The following is a 12,640-nucleotide window of genomic DNA, read 5'->3' on the forward strand; positions in this document are numbered from 1 at the left end:
AATGATGAACACTTTATCAATCAGTAAAATTATTTGCCAATATTGCCATTTTGAAATCTACTTTTTTCCTCTATAGTAATCAGGGACAGATATGGCTGAAGACAAGATCTGAAAACTGTCCAATGAGAACTCATACCAAAAGGCAAGCAGGACAGTGCTAACAATCAGCCCTCCTTAAATATGAGGAACATCAACCAACAATGATGAGTATTCTCAATAGTTTAGCTTTATTCTTTCAAATTAACAGTCCAATGCTTTTCAAAATTATTATTTCGTAACCCTGAAACTTCCAAGCCAACTGTGCTGCAGGAATACCTTCAATATAATCACAGTAATAGCTCAGCAAAGCTTTCTCGAGGGCAACTAATGATGAGCATTAAGTGCATAAACCCAAGCACAAAATATTGTATATTAAAGCATAATTATCCTTCAGTTTTTAATTATACAATGACTTCCAAAAAATCTTAAATATATGTATATATTTTATTATCTGAGTGCAATATATTACAAAAAGAGTGAAAATATACACATATACATATATAAATAATAAGTTATTTTATGTAAGTAATATGTTACAACTTATTTCCGTTTACCTCTTCACATTGCCACTGTGGACTAGCACACAGCCTCTCAGCTGTTTTCTTGCCACACAAACATCTTTGCCAGCTGACACGAGGACACTCTGGACAATCGCCTAAAACAAATTGAGGGCAATTTCTAAATTCAAACTACAGCATGTGATTTTTGTTCAGTCACAAGCATGGTGAAAGACAACATAAATTCTGAAAACCTGCATACTGACAAAACAAGCAGGTAATTTGAATTGTCCGACAATTAGGTAAATGTATTTTCCAGAAACATTAAATAAATACAAAGACTAAATAAGCACAGAGATCAAAGTAAAATAAAGTTCTCTCACTTCTGAATTTTTTAAACTTCTACCAACCTATTATTTATTCCTTATGCTAGCCTCTTACTTATATCTGAATTTATTCCTGCCAAGTATTGGCGGTTATCCCTTCAGCTGCAAAAATCCCCTTCCCAAAGTGCACCACCTTACCATACTCCTATAAGATGCTTCTTAAAACTTAGCGCATTAGCCAAGATATTGGTTAACTATCTTAATATCTACTAATTTGGTGTGACATTAATTTTTATTTGATAATGGTCTAGTGAAGTATCTGGGAATACTTCGAAATCTTAGTCTTAAATAGTTATACAGAGTATGACCCATTCTTCAGTCATCCACAGGAAAGTCCAATTGTAATTTAAAATCAGAGGGAGATAAACACAAAAGAAATTTATTACTGCTTCAGCTGGTTTGGGGGAAATATTTAAAATAAAGAAATCATTTGTCTTACTGATGTTAAATCACACTTCTGAATAAAAGAAATCACTTAAATGTGCTCATATATTTAATGTCTTAAGCTCACAAGGTCCAGCAGAAAAGGAAATAGAAACTGATATTTTCAATCATCATTTTCCTTCCAAGCCCCATTTAGACTAGACACTAATACAAACACGTTAAAAATAAAAAGTTTTCCTTATATTGTTTCCAGTTAAAATTAAAGCAGATGCATTCTAAGATGGAAGCACAATGCTCTACTTGAACAAAGTTTATACAAGTTATCCTCATGTTTACTGAAACCTCATGGTAGAGTTTATTCAAAACACTGACCTGCATGACATATGTTTTCACATTTATGCTGCCCACAAGATAACAGTCGACCACATGGACGCTGACAGGACCACCCCTTAGCACTGCATCGCCTGGATACTGGTTTAGCCTTTTTACAGTAGCATGTTACGGAGACCATCTTTGGACAAGGTGGGCAGGGACCTAAGTTAGAAACATAAACCAAATTCTGAATCACGCCCAAGTTTATTGAAACTGCAAAAACAATACACCTATTCTAAAATACTTTACCAGGATGGCATAAAAGAAGACATTTGTGTCCACATAAAGGCTTAAAGTCTTTGTCACAAACTTGGCCACAGGAATGAGGAACAAGCCAAGGATCTTGTGGCGGATCTTCAACTTTTCCACAGTAACAGTAGTATCTTGTCGGAGTTTGAGATTGTTCATATTGATGTCTACATTTAGGGCTAAATAGAAAATCAAAAAATAAAATTCCTGAATCATCTGAAATGCATAAATTTATTTCTAACATTATTGCATGTTTTAAAATGAACTAAAATATCTTGTCTATTACAAATAAAAAGTTTCATAATGCAACACCCAAAAAAGGATAATATTGCAAAATTATTAAAAATAGAATTACTCAAAGCCCAGAACCCAATAAAAATAATTTTCCTAAATGGTAAAGATTTCGTAAAGCTGATATTATTACCTGCAATAGAAGTATACATTTCATAAGATTGTTAGAATATATATCATCAAATGATAACAACACAAATTCCTGCAAGCAGTGTATAAAAATTCTGAGTGATTGGTCCATATACAGTCAGCCCTCCTTATCCACAAGTGCCGCATAGCGAATTCAACCAACCACGAATCAAGAAAACCCAGAAGAGTTCTTCCAGCATTCGTTGCTCGAGCATTGCTCGCCTTACATCTCGATTGTTCGCTACTTTGTTGCTGTGAAGAAATGGCTCCTAAGAAGCAATTACGTGGTCAAAGCAATTCCTCAAAGGCTAAGAAGGAACATAAAGTGCTATCTCTTGCCGAGAAAGTAGAAATATTAGATCTTTTGAAAAGTGGCATGTCGCTTTCCGAAGTGGCCCATAAGGTCGGTAAGAACGAATCGAGTATTCGCACAATAAAGCAGAAAGAAGCTGAAATTCATGGAAGTGTTAGTGCTGCCCCTACAACAGCAAAATTTGTCTCTCTGGTTCATAGTAAAGTGCTTGCAAAGACTGACAAAGCATTAATTGTGTGGCTAGCGGACATGTCACAGAAGCATATACCCATCGATGGCCAAATTATATGTGAACAAGCTCTTAGTCTCTATGAGCACTACTATGACAGGGTTGATGAGAGCGAGAGAAAAAGAGTTTAAGGCTAGTAAGGGATGGCTGGCTATGTAAAGCGTTACAGCCTCAAGAACATAAAGATCACGGGAGAATCAGCGTCTCTTTTGTGTGCTGCTTGTGTTGTGAGCAAGAGGAACATGTACAGTGTTTTTTTTCTTGTCAATATTCCCTAAACATTACAGTATAACAACTATTTTCATAGCATTTACATTGTATTAGGTATTTTAGGTAATCTAGAGATGATTTAAAGTGTACAGGAGGATGTGTGTAGGTTATACGCAAATACTACCCCATTTTATATAAGCCACGAGCGCATTTTTTGGTATCTGCGGGAGATTCTGGAGCCAATCCCTTGCGGATAAGGAGGGCCGACTGTATAGTGAATTTTGGATAACGGAGAATTAGGTGGAAGATTGCACTAGGGCACCTAGTAAGAGCAGCTGCCTCAAAACTCAACCAACTCAGGATCAACAACTGCTGTCTGAACAGAGCTTGGAAGTTTTCCTTGTGAGCTAATGAGACATAGAAACATTAAAAACCTAAAGCACAATACAGGCTCTTCGGCCCACAAAGCTGTGCCAAACATGTCCTTATCTTAGAAATTACCTAGGATTACCCAGAGCCCTCTATTTTTCTAAGCCTCATGTACCTACCCAGGAGTCTCTTAAAAGACTCTTATCATAACAGCCTCCACCACTGTCGCTGGCAGCACATTCCACACGCTCACCACTCTGAGTAAGAAACTTACCCCTGACATCTCCTTTGTACCTACTTCCAAGCATCTTAAAACTGTGTCCTCTCGTGCTAGCCACTTCAGCCCTGGAAAAAGCCTCTGACCATCTGCACGATCAATGCCTCTCATCATCTTATACAACTCTATCAAGTCACCTCTCATCCTCCATCGCTCCAAGGAGAAAAGGCCGAGTTCACTCAACCTATTCTCATAAGGCATGCTCCCCAATCCAGGGAACATCTTTGTAATCTCCTCTGCACCCTTTCTATGGTTACCACATCCTTCCCGTAGTGAGGCAACCAAAACTGAGCACAGTACTCCAAGTGGGGTCTGATCAGGTCCTATATACCTACAACATTACCTCAGCTCCTAAACTCAATCCCACGAATGATGAAGGCCAATGCCTTCTTAACCACAGAGTCAACCTGCACTGCAGCTTTGAGTGCTCTATGGATTTGGACCCCAAGATCCCTCTGATCCTCCACACTGCCAAGAGTCTTACGATTAATACTATATTCTGTCATCATATTTGACCTACCAAAATGAACTACATCACACTTAGCTGGGTTGAACTCCATCTGCCACTTCTCAGCCCAGTTTTGCATCTTATCAATGTTCCACTGTAACCTCTGACAGCCCTTCACACTATCCACAACACCCTCAACCTTTGTGTCATCAGCAAATTTACTAACCCATCCCTCCACTTCCTCATCCAGGTCATTTATAAAAATCGCGAAGAGAAGGGGTCCCAAAACAGATCCCTGAGGCACACCACTGGTCACTAACATCCTCGCAAAATATGACCCGTCTACAACTGCTCCTTGCCTTCTATGTGCAAGCCAGTTCTGTATCCACAAAGCAATGCCCTCTTGGATCCCATGTCTCCTTATGTTCTCAATAAGCCTTGCATAGGGTACCTTATCAAATGCCTTGCTGAAATCCATATACACTACATCTACTGCTCTACCTTCATCAATATGTGTAAACACATCCTCAAAAAATTAAATCAGGCTCGTAAGGCACAATCTGCCTTTGACAAAGCCATGCTGACAATTCCTAATCATATCATGCCTCTCCAGATGTTCATAAATCCTACCCCTCAGGATCTTCTCCATCAACTTACCAACTACTGAAGTGTTCTCCAGTTTCCTCCCGCATGCCAAAGAAAAACTGACAGGTGAGTTAATTGGTTCCTGTAAATTGCCCCCAGTGTACAACTGAAAGGTAAAATCTGTGGGGAGTTTACAGTCACGTGGAGAGAACAAAAAAGGATCAGTGTCGGATTTCTGCAAAATGTGGTTCAATGGTTGGTAGACACACTATGGTGCGTGTCTATGATTTCAAAGCAGAAATTACAGGAAAATATTTCCCAGCTGCAAATATTTCCAAGATTAAAAAAATTATAATTTTAGAGATTTCAAGGTAACAATAGCATCCAAGTTATGGAAGAGATAGCATGGACAAGGTGAAAAATTAACCCAGACCTTAAGATGATTGCTGAGTTAAGTGTCAAATTCAAAACATGAAACCTTGTAAAACTGCAATAAATATACAATATTCAACCAAAGTCCATCAGATCTGTTGATTACCATGGCCATGGGTGATCTTTCTTTCCAAAATCATCATCCAATACTGAGGACACAAGGAAAATGCTATCTTTCGCCCATTTTTGAATACACGGCATGTGAAAGATACAATAACAACGAAAGCAATTCCAAACCTAAAGAGGCAAAACAAAATAAAGTTTAATAGAAAACTTTGAATTTTAAACAATATAGATTTGAACATAATAAAGCCCTGATCACACTCCAAAAAACTGTTAAATGAGGTTACAAAATTTATAAAATTCTTATAATACTGATGGTCAATTTGTCAATAATGGAGGTAATGAGAAAAAAACATGGCAATTGCAGATTTTTTTAAAAATCCATAACCTATGTTTTTTTTACAAAACTTACCTTCCAAAAATGAAACCACAGATCCACAGCCTACCCATATTCCTCTAAATATCATTCACAATTTGATTGGAAGATATCAAAAATACTTTGTCTCTCCTGAAGTTAGTTAAGCTCAGAAATATACCACATGAAAAGATTCACAGACAATAACTTCTATTGATTTTTCTACCATTATACACAAATTCAAAAGTATACCCAACCTTAACATCATGGAACTGTGAAGTTTTCCTGCGAGAAGCTTAAACCTTGTATCTAAAACAGCTTTTTACACATTATAAAACAGAGAACATGCAGTACACGATTTCACAGTTCCCAAAGGATTATGTACACACTTGTAATGTCAGTCCTAAGAAGTGTTTACAATTTAAATCTAATGTTTAAGATTCTTGACCATCTTACAACACTTACAGCCTGGTTCCTTTTTACAGAGGCAATGCAGATGAGACACGTTTGAGCCCCCGACTGAAATGCATCATTCAAATATTGTTTCGTACGTTCCAATTCTCTGGAAAAGTCCCCACCTATATAAAAGAACCAATTCATCAATCAAGATAGTTCATCTTTTGCAAACAATACTTTTAATTTTTCATTATGCGATAATTAGTACATGCAACATTGATTCCTCCACTTAAACTAAACTGTCCTACTGAACTCGTGTCCACAGTTTCTGCACGCTCCCACCCCAATGAACCCGTGTCTGCATACCTCAGCTCCATTTTCTCCTTCCCACCTCTATCTGTGACCTTCACATGCTCTTAATCTCAACAACTTTCAACTTTGTGGTCCTGATTGTCTTATTTTCATCATGGATGTCCAATCCTGATACACTTCTACCCACCATCAAGGCCTCAAAGCCCTCTGCATCTTTCTTGATAACAGACCTGACCAGTTCCCCTCCACCGCCACCACCGTCCTCCACTTGAAGCAACTGGTCCTCACCGTCAAAGATCTCTTTTGGTTCGTCCCACTTCACCAAACTCAAAGGTGTAACCACGGGGAGCCACATAGGAGTCAGTTCTACCTGCCTTTTGTTGGCTATGTGGAAGAGTCCACATTCAAGACAATAAACTCAACTTTGACTTTAGAATCAATAAATAAAAAGGGTAGTTCTGGTATTATGTATATAGACAGATGAATTACTGATAACATAGATGGGCCACAACCTAGAAGTCAGGAATCTGGTGTGAACCTCTACCTTCTGCTGAAGTTCTTGCAGCAGAGAATTGCCCACAACTCAGTGCAGAAAGATTGTCTGTAAAGATCAGTATCAGGCTGGGCAAGGAGCAGTGCAACTGTTCACTGCTGAGATACTGGCTTCAGGTTTTATGACTAGTGGTAGCCACTGCTGGGGGCTGGCAGCAGCTTGTTCAAATGCTAACAAGTGCCAGCATTCCACGATCTCTCTCATCACCATAAACTTGTTGGACCTGAAGGAAGCTACTGCTTCCTCTTCTTTGCCTGGCTGCAAAACTCTCACCAACCCTGAAATTCCTCTCTGGAAACCATCTCAAAGCTCAGTAACTGATCTTGAGGCCTTACCACAGACAAATTTCTGAACTGGAGCAAGCTACACAGTCAAAGAGAGCAACTTCCAACAGATCCACAAGGAAATGATAAGAGAGACCACAAGATGTAGGAAGTCTTTCAACATTTAGAGGTGGTCCCAGTCCAAAGCAATGGTTCACACTCATCTGTGTGACTCAACCCCCATCATCTTGCCTCTGAACAGCTGAACCGCTCACCCTGACCAGCCCTCAAGGCTGTCTTTTCAGACTGTCATGGACGATTGCTTGCAGGAAAAGTGCCAAAGGGCAAGCCAGCAAAGCCACTCCTAGCAATAGGGAGAACAGTTTGCACTAGACTCTCCACACCCAAATTCCAGTCACAACAGCATCCAATCTGAATGGATGTCTTTCATTCCTCCTTCCCCCCCCCCCCCCACCCCCAAACAAAAGTTGAGGAGGCAGGTTCCTGTGAGTATTTTGATTGCATTGTATTTTAAGATCATTTGCAAATCTGGGCAAGGTGGATGCATTTTATTACCCATTTGTTAAAAAAAATCCCATATTCTATATTACATTTCAGAATTCATAAAATTTCTAGCTAAAAAGCAGTTTCTTATTTTCATGTGTTGCACATTAAACATTGTTATTTATGTAAAATTGTTTGATGTTACCTATGTGATCCGAATATGTAGTAAACGTTGATGCAACAATTTTCCCTCGCTGGCTCTCAAAATCTTCTCCGCCTTCTTCTTCATCGTCTTCTGAGGAAGCGTCTTCATCAGCAAACCTCTGAACTACAGCTTGATTGGCCTTACAGATTTCTTCAAATTTTTTCCGTGACAATAATTCTATTGAAAATATTTACATTTGTCATTACAACTTAATCGCAAGCAGTAGCATCAATCATACAAACATCAGGCTTCCATTCTCTCATCTGATAATACACTGTAATCAAGAAAAACCACAAACAGTTTCATATACACCTTTAAATGTTGCAGCTTGAAAGACAAACTAAGGATCATGAACGGCATGAGACTCAGAGAAGGCATGCTCAGCAAGTTCACTGAACCCTGATGTCAAGAGTTGGAGAGGGGCAGTGAATGGGTTTAGAAAGAGTACTTAAAAAAGGAAATCAGGAGAGAGCAAAGAGGCACAAAGTATCAAAGCAGACAAAATAAAAGAAAATTGTGAAGTGTTTTAAAAGTCTGTTAAGGGCAGCAGGCGTAACAGAAAATTCATGGAAAGAACTGGGACCAATTGGGAAATCGGTATGTGGATCCAGAAGACAAAAGTGAGGTCTTAACTTAATACTTCTCATCTGTACTTACCAAGGACAATTGTTGAAGAGTTAAAGGAGGCTGGCATTCTAGAATAATTTACCATTAAAAATAAAGTACTAGATGTCATTGAGACTTTAATTATGGACAAATTTCCTGACTGTATGAGAGGCGAGGAAAATCTGTGTTCAGTAGCATAACACAACAAATAGTGCAGCAATTCTTTCTGTTTGTTATATACTTTAAAATTTGAATGTCAATGTGGGAAATATGAGTAGCAAGATCACAGATTAAAAAATATTGGTAGCATTTTTGATAAATGAATTAAATATTAGCTTACGGCACAATATTGATGATTGTACCAAAGATCAGTAAAGGCTGAAGGAATTTAAGTGTGGGGTAATGCACTTTTGAACAATTATTAAAGCTAGAAACTGTACAAAACAATAGACCCCAGGACATATTGAGGAAGGAGGGCCCTGGTGAACATATTACATAATAAAACAAAGGCTCCTGTCACAATTAACAATTTACATGAGTGCTTAAAATGTATGGGTCAAATAGTGAAAAATAAGATTAGTGTTTTTTTTCCCAACACTTCTACAAATAGTATCTCATCATAGATTTAAATTTATTTATACTGATAAAATATTTTCATTCATTGGGTGACTGTGATTTCAATGACTAAGGCAATGCTAAAACATTCATTATATTCAAATACTACTTCATATGTACCTCAAAAACTAATGCAGGCAGTTATGGGTCTTATACTGGAAGAGAAGAATAGATTGGGTAACTGGCATAGCCTCAATACACCATGGGTAAAATTTTCTATCTCAACTACTCATTATACATTTTTCTTCAGATGATCGTTTACTGATCATATTTATATGACTTCAAATTATCCTTCGTTAGAATACTGGCCACAATTTATATTTATTTTATCAATCCAATCTCCCAGTCCCAAGTACTACACCCACAGCTCCTCTGGTCTATCCACATAATGCAATCCTTCACTCCAAAATCATTTGGTAAAGAGAATTGGAATCAGCATCAAAATAGGTTTAGATGGAGGTTCAATCTAATTTAGACAGTCACTACAATGGGAAAATTAGTTAACAACTATTCCAACGACATTAGTATTTGTAAAACAGATAAAAATGCAGCAAATAAACAAGCCAGTCAGGCCCTCGAGCTGGCATCAGCAATAATGCTAATCTGAACCAATCCCACCTGCTTGTACATGGGCCATATATCTCGATGCCTTGCCTGTTCATGTGCCTGTCTAAATGCCTCTTAACTGAAGTCACATTTCTGCCTAAAATTACAACTGTTCATTCCAATGGATGTTGCCTGACCTGAGTTCCTCCAGCATTTTGTGAGTGTTGCTTTGGATTTCTGGCACCTGTAGAATTTCTCAATATCGAAATTCTATATGCTTTCACCATCTACCATAGCAACATATTCCAGGCATCTACCACTCTCCATGTAAAAAGAAAACTTGGCTCACAGATCTCCTTTAAAATTTCCCCTCTCAGTTTAACACTAACCAATATTTGTCATTTCCTTCCGTGGGAGAAAGGCACTGTCCATCTACACCTCTCAGTTTTATATTACCACTCAGCTTCTGCCACTCAAAAAAGCTATCCAAATTTGTCCAATGCCTCTTTATAGCTAATACTCCCCAATCCAAGCAACATCCTGGTAAAACTCTTCTGCACTTTCTCAAAAGCCTTCACAACTTTTCTAAAATGTGTAAACCAAAACTGCTTGATAGCATAAACGTACATTAACCAATGTTTAAGACAGCTGCAAAATAGACTTCAAAACCAATGCTACAACAGATAAAGGCAGACATGCCTATCTTCTTTACAATCCTTTCCACTTGTGCTGCCACTTACAGGGAGCATTGGACTTGCATCCAAAGATCCCTCTATATAATCAATGCTCTTAAGAATGCTGCTACTTACTACAGGCTTTCGTCTAACATTTAACCTCCTTAAGTGTAACACCTCACATTTATACAGATTGAACTCCGTCTGCCATTTCTCCAACCATATCTGCAACTGATCTATATGCTGCTGTATCCTTTCAAATTCTTCCTCACTGTTCTCAACTTCATCAATTTCCGTGTCAGTTTTGTATTTCACGAGATTCTTTACCATTACTTTCATCAGGCTGACTCCTTAAGCGGGTGATGGCGGCTGAACTGAGACTGGAGCCCCTTCCATTAACGGGCCTGGCATCTCCTCTACCGGCCTGGGCTTGTCCATCGGACCCAGGTACCTGAGTTACGCTTGTTTTACCTCTGCCACGTCCTCGCCCCCGGCCACGACCAGCTTGCCGCCAAGCTGGCTCCATGCCTTCCCTCCTCACCCCTGCAACCGAAACGTCCCCAAACCCACCACCTGCCACTCCATCCAGTTCAATTTCCAACTCGACAAACCACTACGCATGCTCGCTAGCCACGCGGCACCGAATGTTGCATAGTGGGAATTGTAGTTTTTATCGTCGCTGACGTATTAGAAGGCGACGTTGCCCCATTCCAAATGCTGCTTGTATAGGTGAGAGAAGGAGAAAGAAAATTGATTGTTGTATTATTTGAGCAGCTCTGAGGTTTACCACAGACCTGAAAGTGAAAGCAAAAGACACTGCAATGAAGGTCATTGACCTAAAATGCTAAATCTGTGGTGTATTTTAAATATGTCAGTAATATTTCAGTTATAATGTTTAAGTACAGTATTCTTAGATTTGTTTACATAATTCATTATGTAAGAAATACGTGAATGGCATACATCATTATGCCACATTATATATGAGATCTCATTAAAGAAAAATCCTAAGTAGGCAATTTCCCTTAAACACAAAATACTCCGCAGACACTTGAGTCAAAGCAGCACGTACAACAGGCTGGAGGAACACAGCAGGTCAGGCAGCATCTGTGCAAAGAAACAGTCAACATTTCTGGACGAGACCCTTCGTCAGGACTGAAGAGGGAGGGGGCAGGGTGGGAAGGAGAAGGCTGGTAGGTGCCAGGTGAAAAGCCAGTAAGAGGAAAGATCAAGGGGGCTGGTAAGTGCCAGGTGAAAAACTTGATCTTTCCTCTTACTGGTTTTCACCTGGCACCTACCTGCCTCCTCCCTCTTCAGTCCTGACGAAGGGTCTCGGCCCAAAACGTTGACTGTTCATTTCCACGGATGCCGCCCGACCTACTGAGTTCCTCCAGCGTGTTGTACATGTTGCAAATTTCCCTTGTTTTTCAGCTAGTTTCTGGAGTTACAAAACAGAACAGCAGCAATGCGGAAATTTTAAAACAAACCCAAGATGACTAGCTAAATAAATAAGTAAGAGCACAGGCTGGCCGAATCAGACAAACCAAACCAGCTGAAATGAACTCTGCTGATATCATGAAAGTAATGCCGGAACATTTAGAACTGAAATCATTGTTGATTGCAGAATGGTTTAGGTTTCATAAGCAGAATCAAAAGGAAAGGCAGTCCATTTTGGTGTATGTGGCTGAATTTAAAAAAATGTACGAGCATTGTCTGTTCAGTAATGGGCTTAATAACGTACTGAGAGATCATTTAGTTTGTTGTATATTACAAGAAAGCATTCATAAATGGCTACTAACTGAAACACAACTCACATTTAACAGAGCAGTTGAAATTGTTGTATCAATGGAAACAGCAGCCAGAGATGCAATTGAGTTGCAGTCGGAATGAAAGTGAATGTGAACAAAATTGCAACATCTCAACAGAAGCCTGCTTGCCCAAACAAACTGTGTTACTATTTGTGGTAGGAGCTCCCATACACCAGACCAATGCAGATTTAAAGATGAAACTTGCAACAAAGTAGGACATATATAAAGAGCATGTTGGGCAGAGGAAAATAAATGGACAGCACAGTGAACAGAAAAAGATAAAAAGTCAAGTTGCAGTTTCAAAAAGAGCAGTAATTGGCATGGTTGATGAAAAATTTGATAATAATGGTGAGATTTGTAAAGTTAAAACCCACAAGAGACAAGTTTTCACCAGAAGTGAACAGCAAATTAACTAAAATGGAATTGGACAGGGCTTGGCTATTTAAGTCATTTGACAAAATTAGTATGACCGGCATTTCAAAGATACTGAACTGAAGTCTGCAGATATCCAACAAAGAGATTGGAGTTAAGAT

General features: G+C 38.8%; 1 protein-coding gene across 1 annotated transcript in view; it reads right to left on the reverse strand.

The window, feature by feature from the left end:
- Nucleotides 1–10,901, reverse strand: part of nfxl1 (nuclear transcription factor, X-box binding-like 1) — a 98,839-nt gene extending 87,938 nt beyond the window's left edge. The window contains exons 1-7 of the mRNA XM_059989147.1: nt 10,630–10,901; nt 7,862–8,038; nt 6,094–6,206; nt 5,317–5,447; nt 1,928–2,106; nt 1,679–1,840; nt 594–694 (exon numbers count right to left, since the gene is read on the reverse strand). Coding sequence (XP_059845130.1) covers nt 594–694; nt 1,679–1,840; nt 1,928–2,106; nt 5,317–5,447; nt 6,094–6,206; nt 7,862–8,038; nt 10,630–10,828 — 1,062 coding nt within the window. The 5' untranslated portion in view covers nt 10,829–10,901. The remainder of the gene's footprint in view (nt 1–593; nt 695–1,678; nt 1,841–1,927; nt 2,107–5,316; nt 5,448–6,093; nt 6,207–7,861; nt 8,039–10,629) is intronic.
- Nucleotides 10,902–12,640: the final 1,739 nt, after the last annotated feature.

The sequence above is a fragment of the Hypanus sabinus genome, chromosome 14, assembly GCF_030144855.1.
Source record: "Hypanus sabinus isolate sHypSab1 chromosome 14, sHypSab1.hap1, whole genome shotgun sequence".
Lineage (NCBI taxonomy): Eukaryota > Metazoa > Chordata > Chondrichthyes > Myliobatiformes > Dasyatidae > Hypanus > Hypanus sabinus.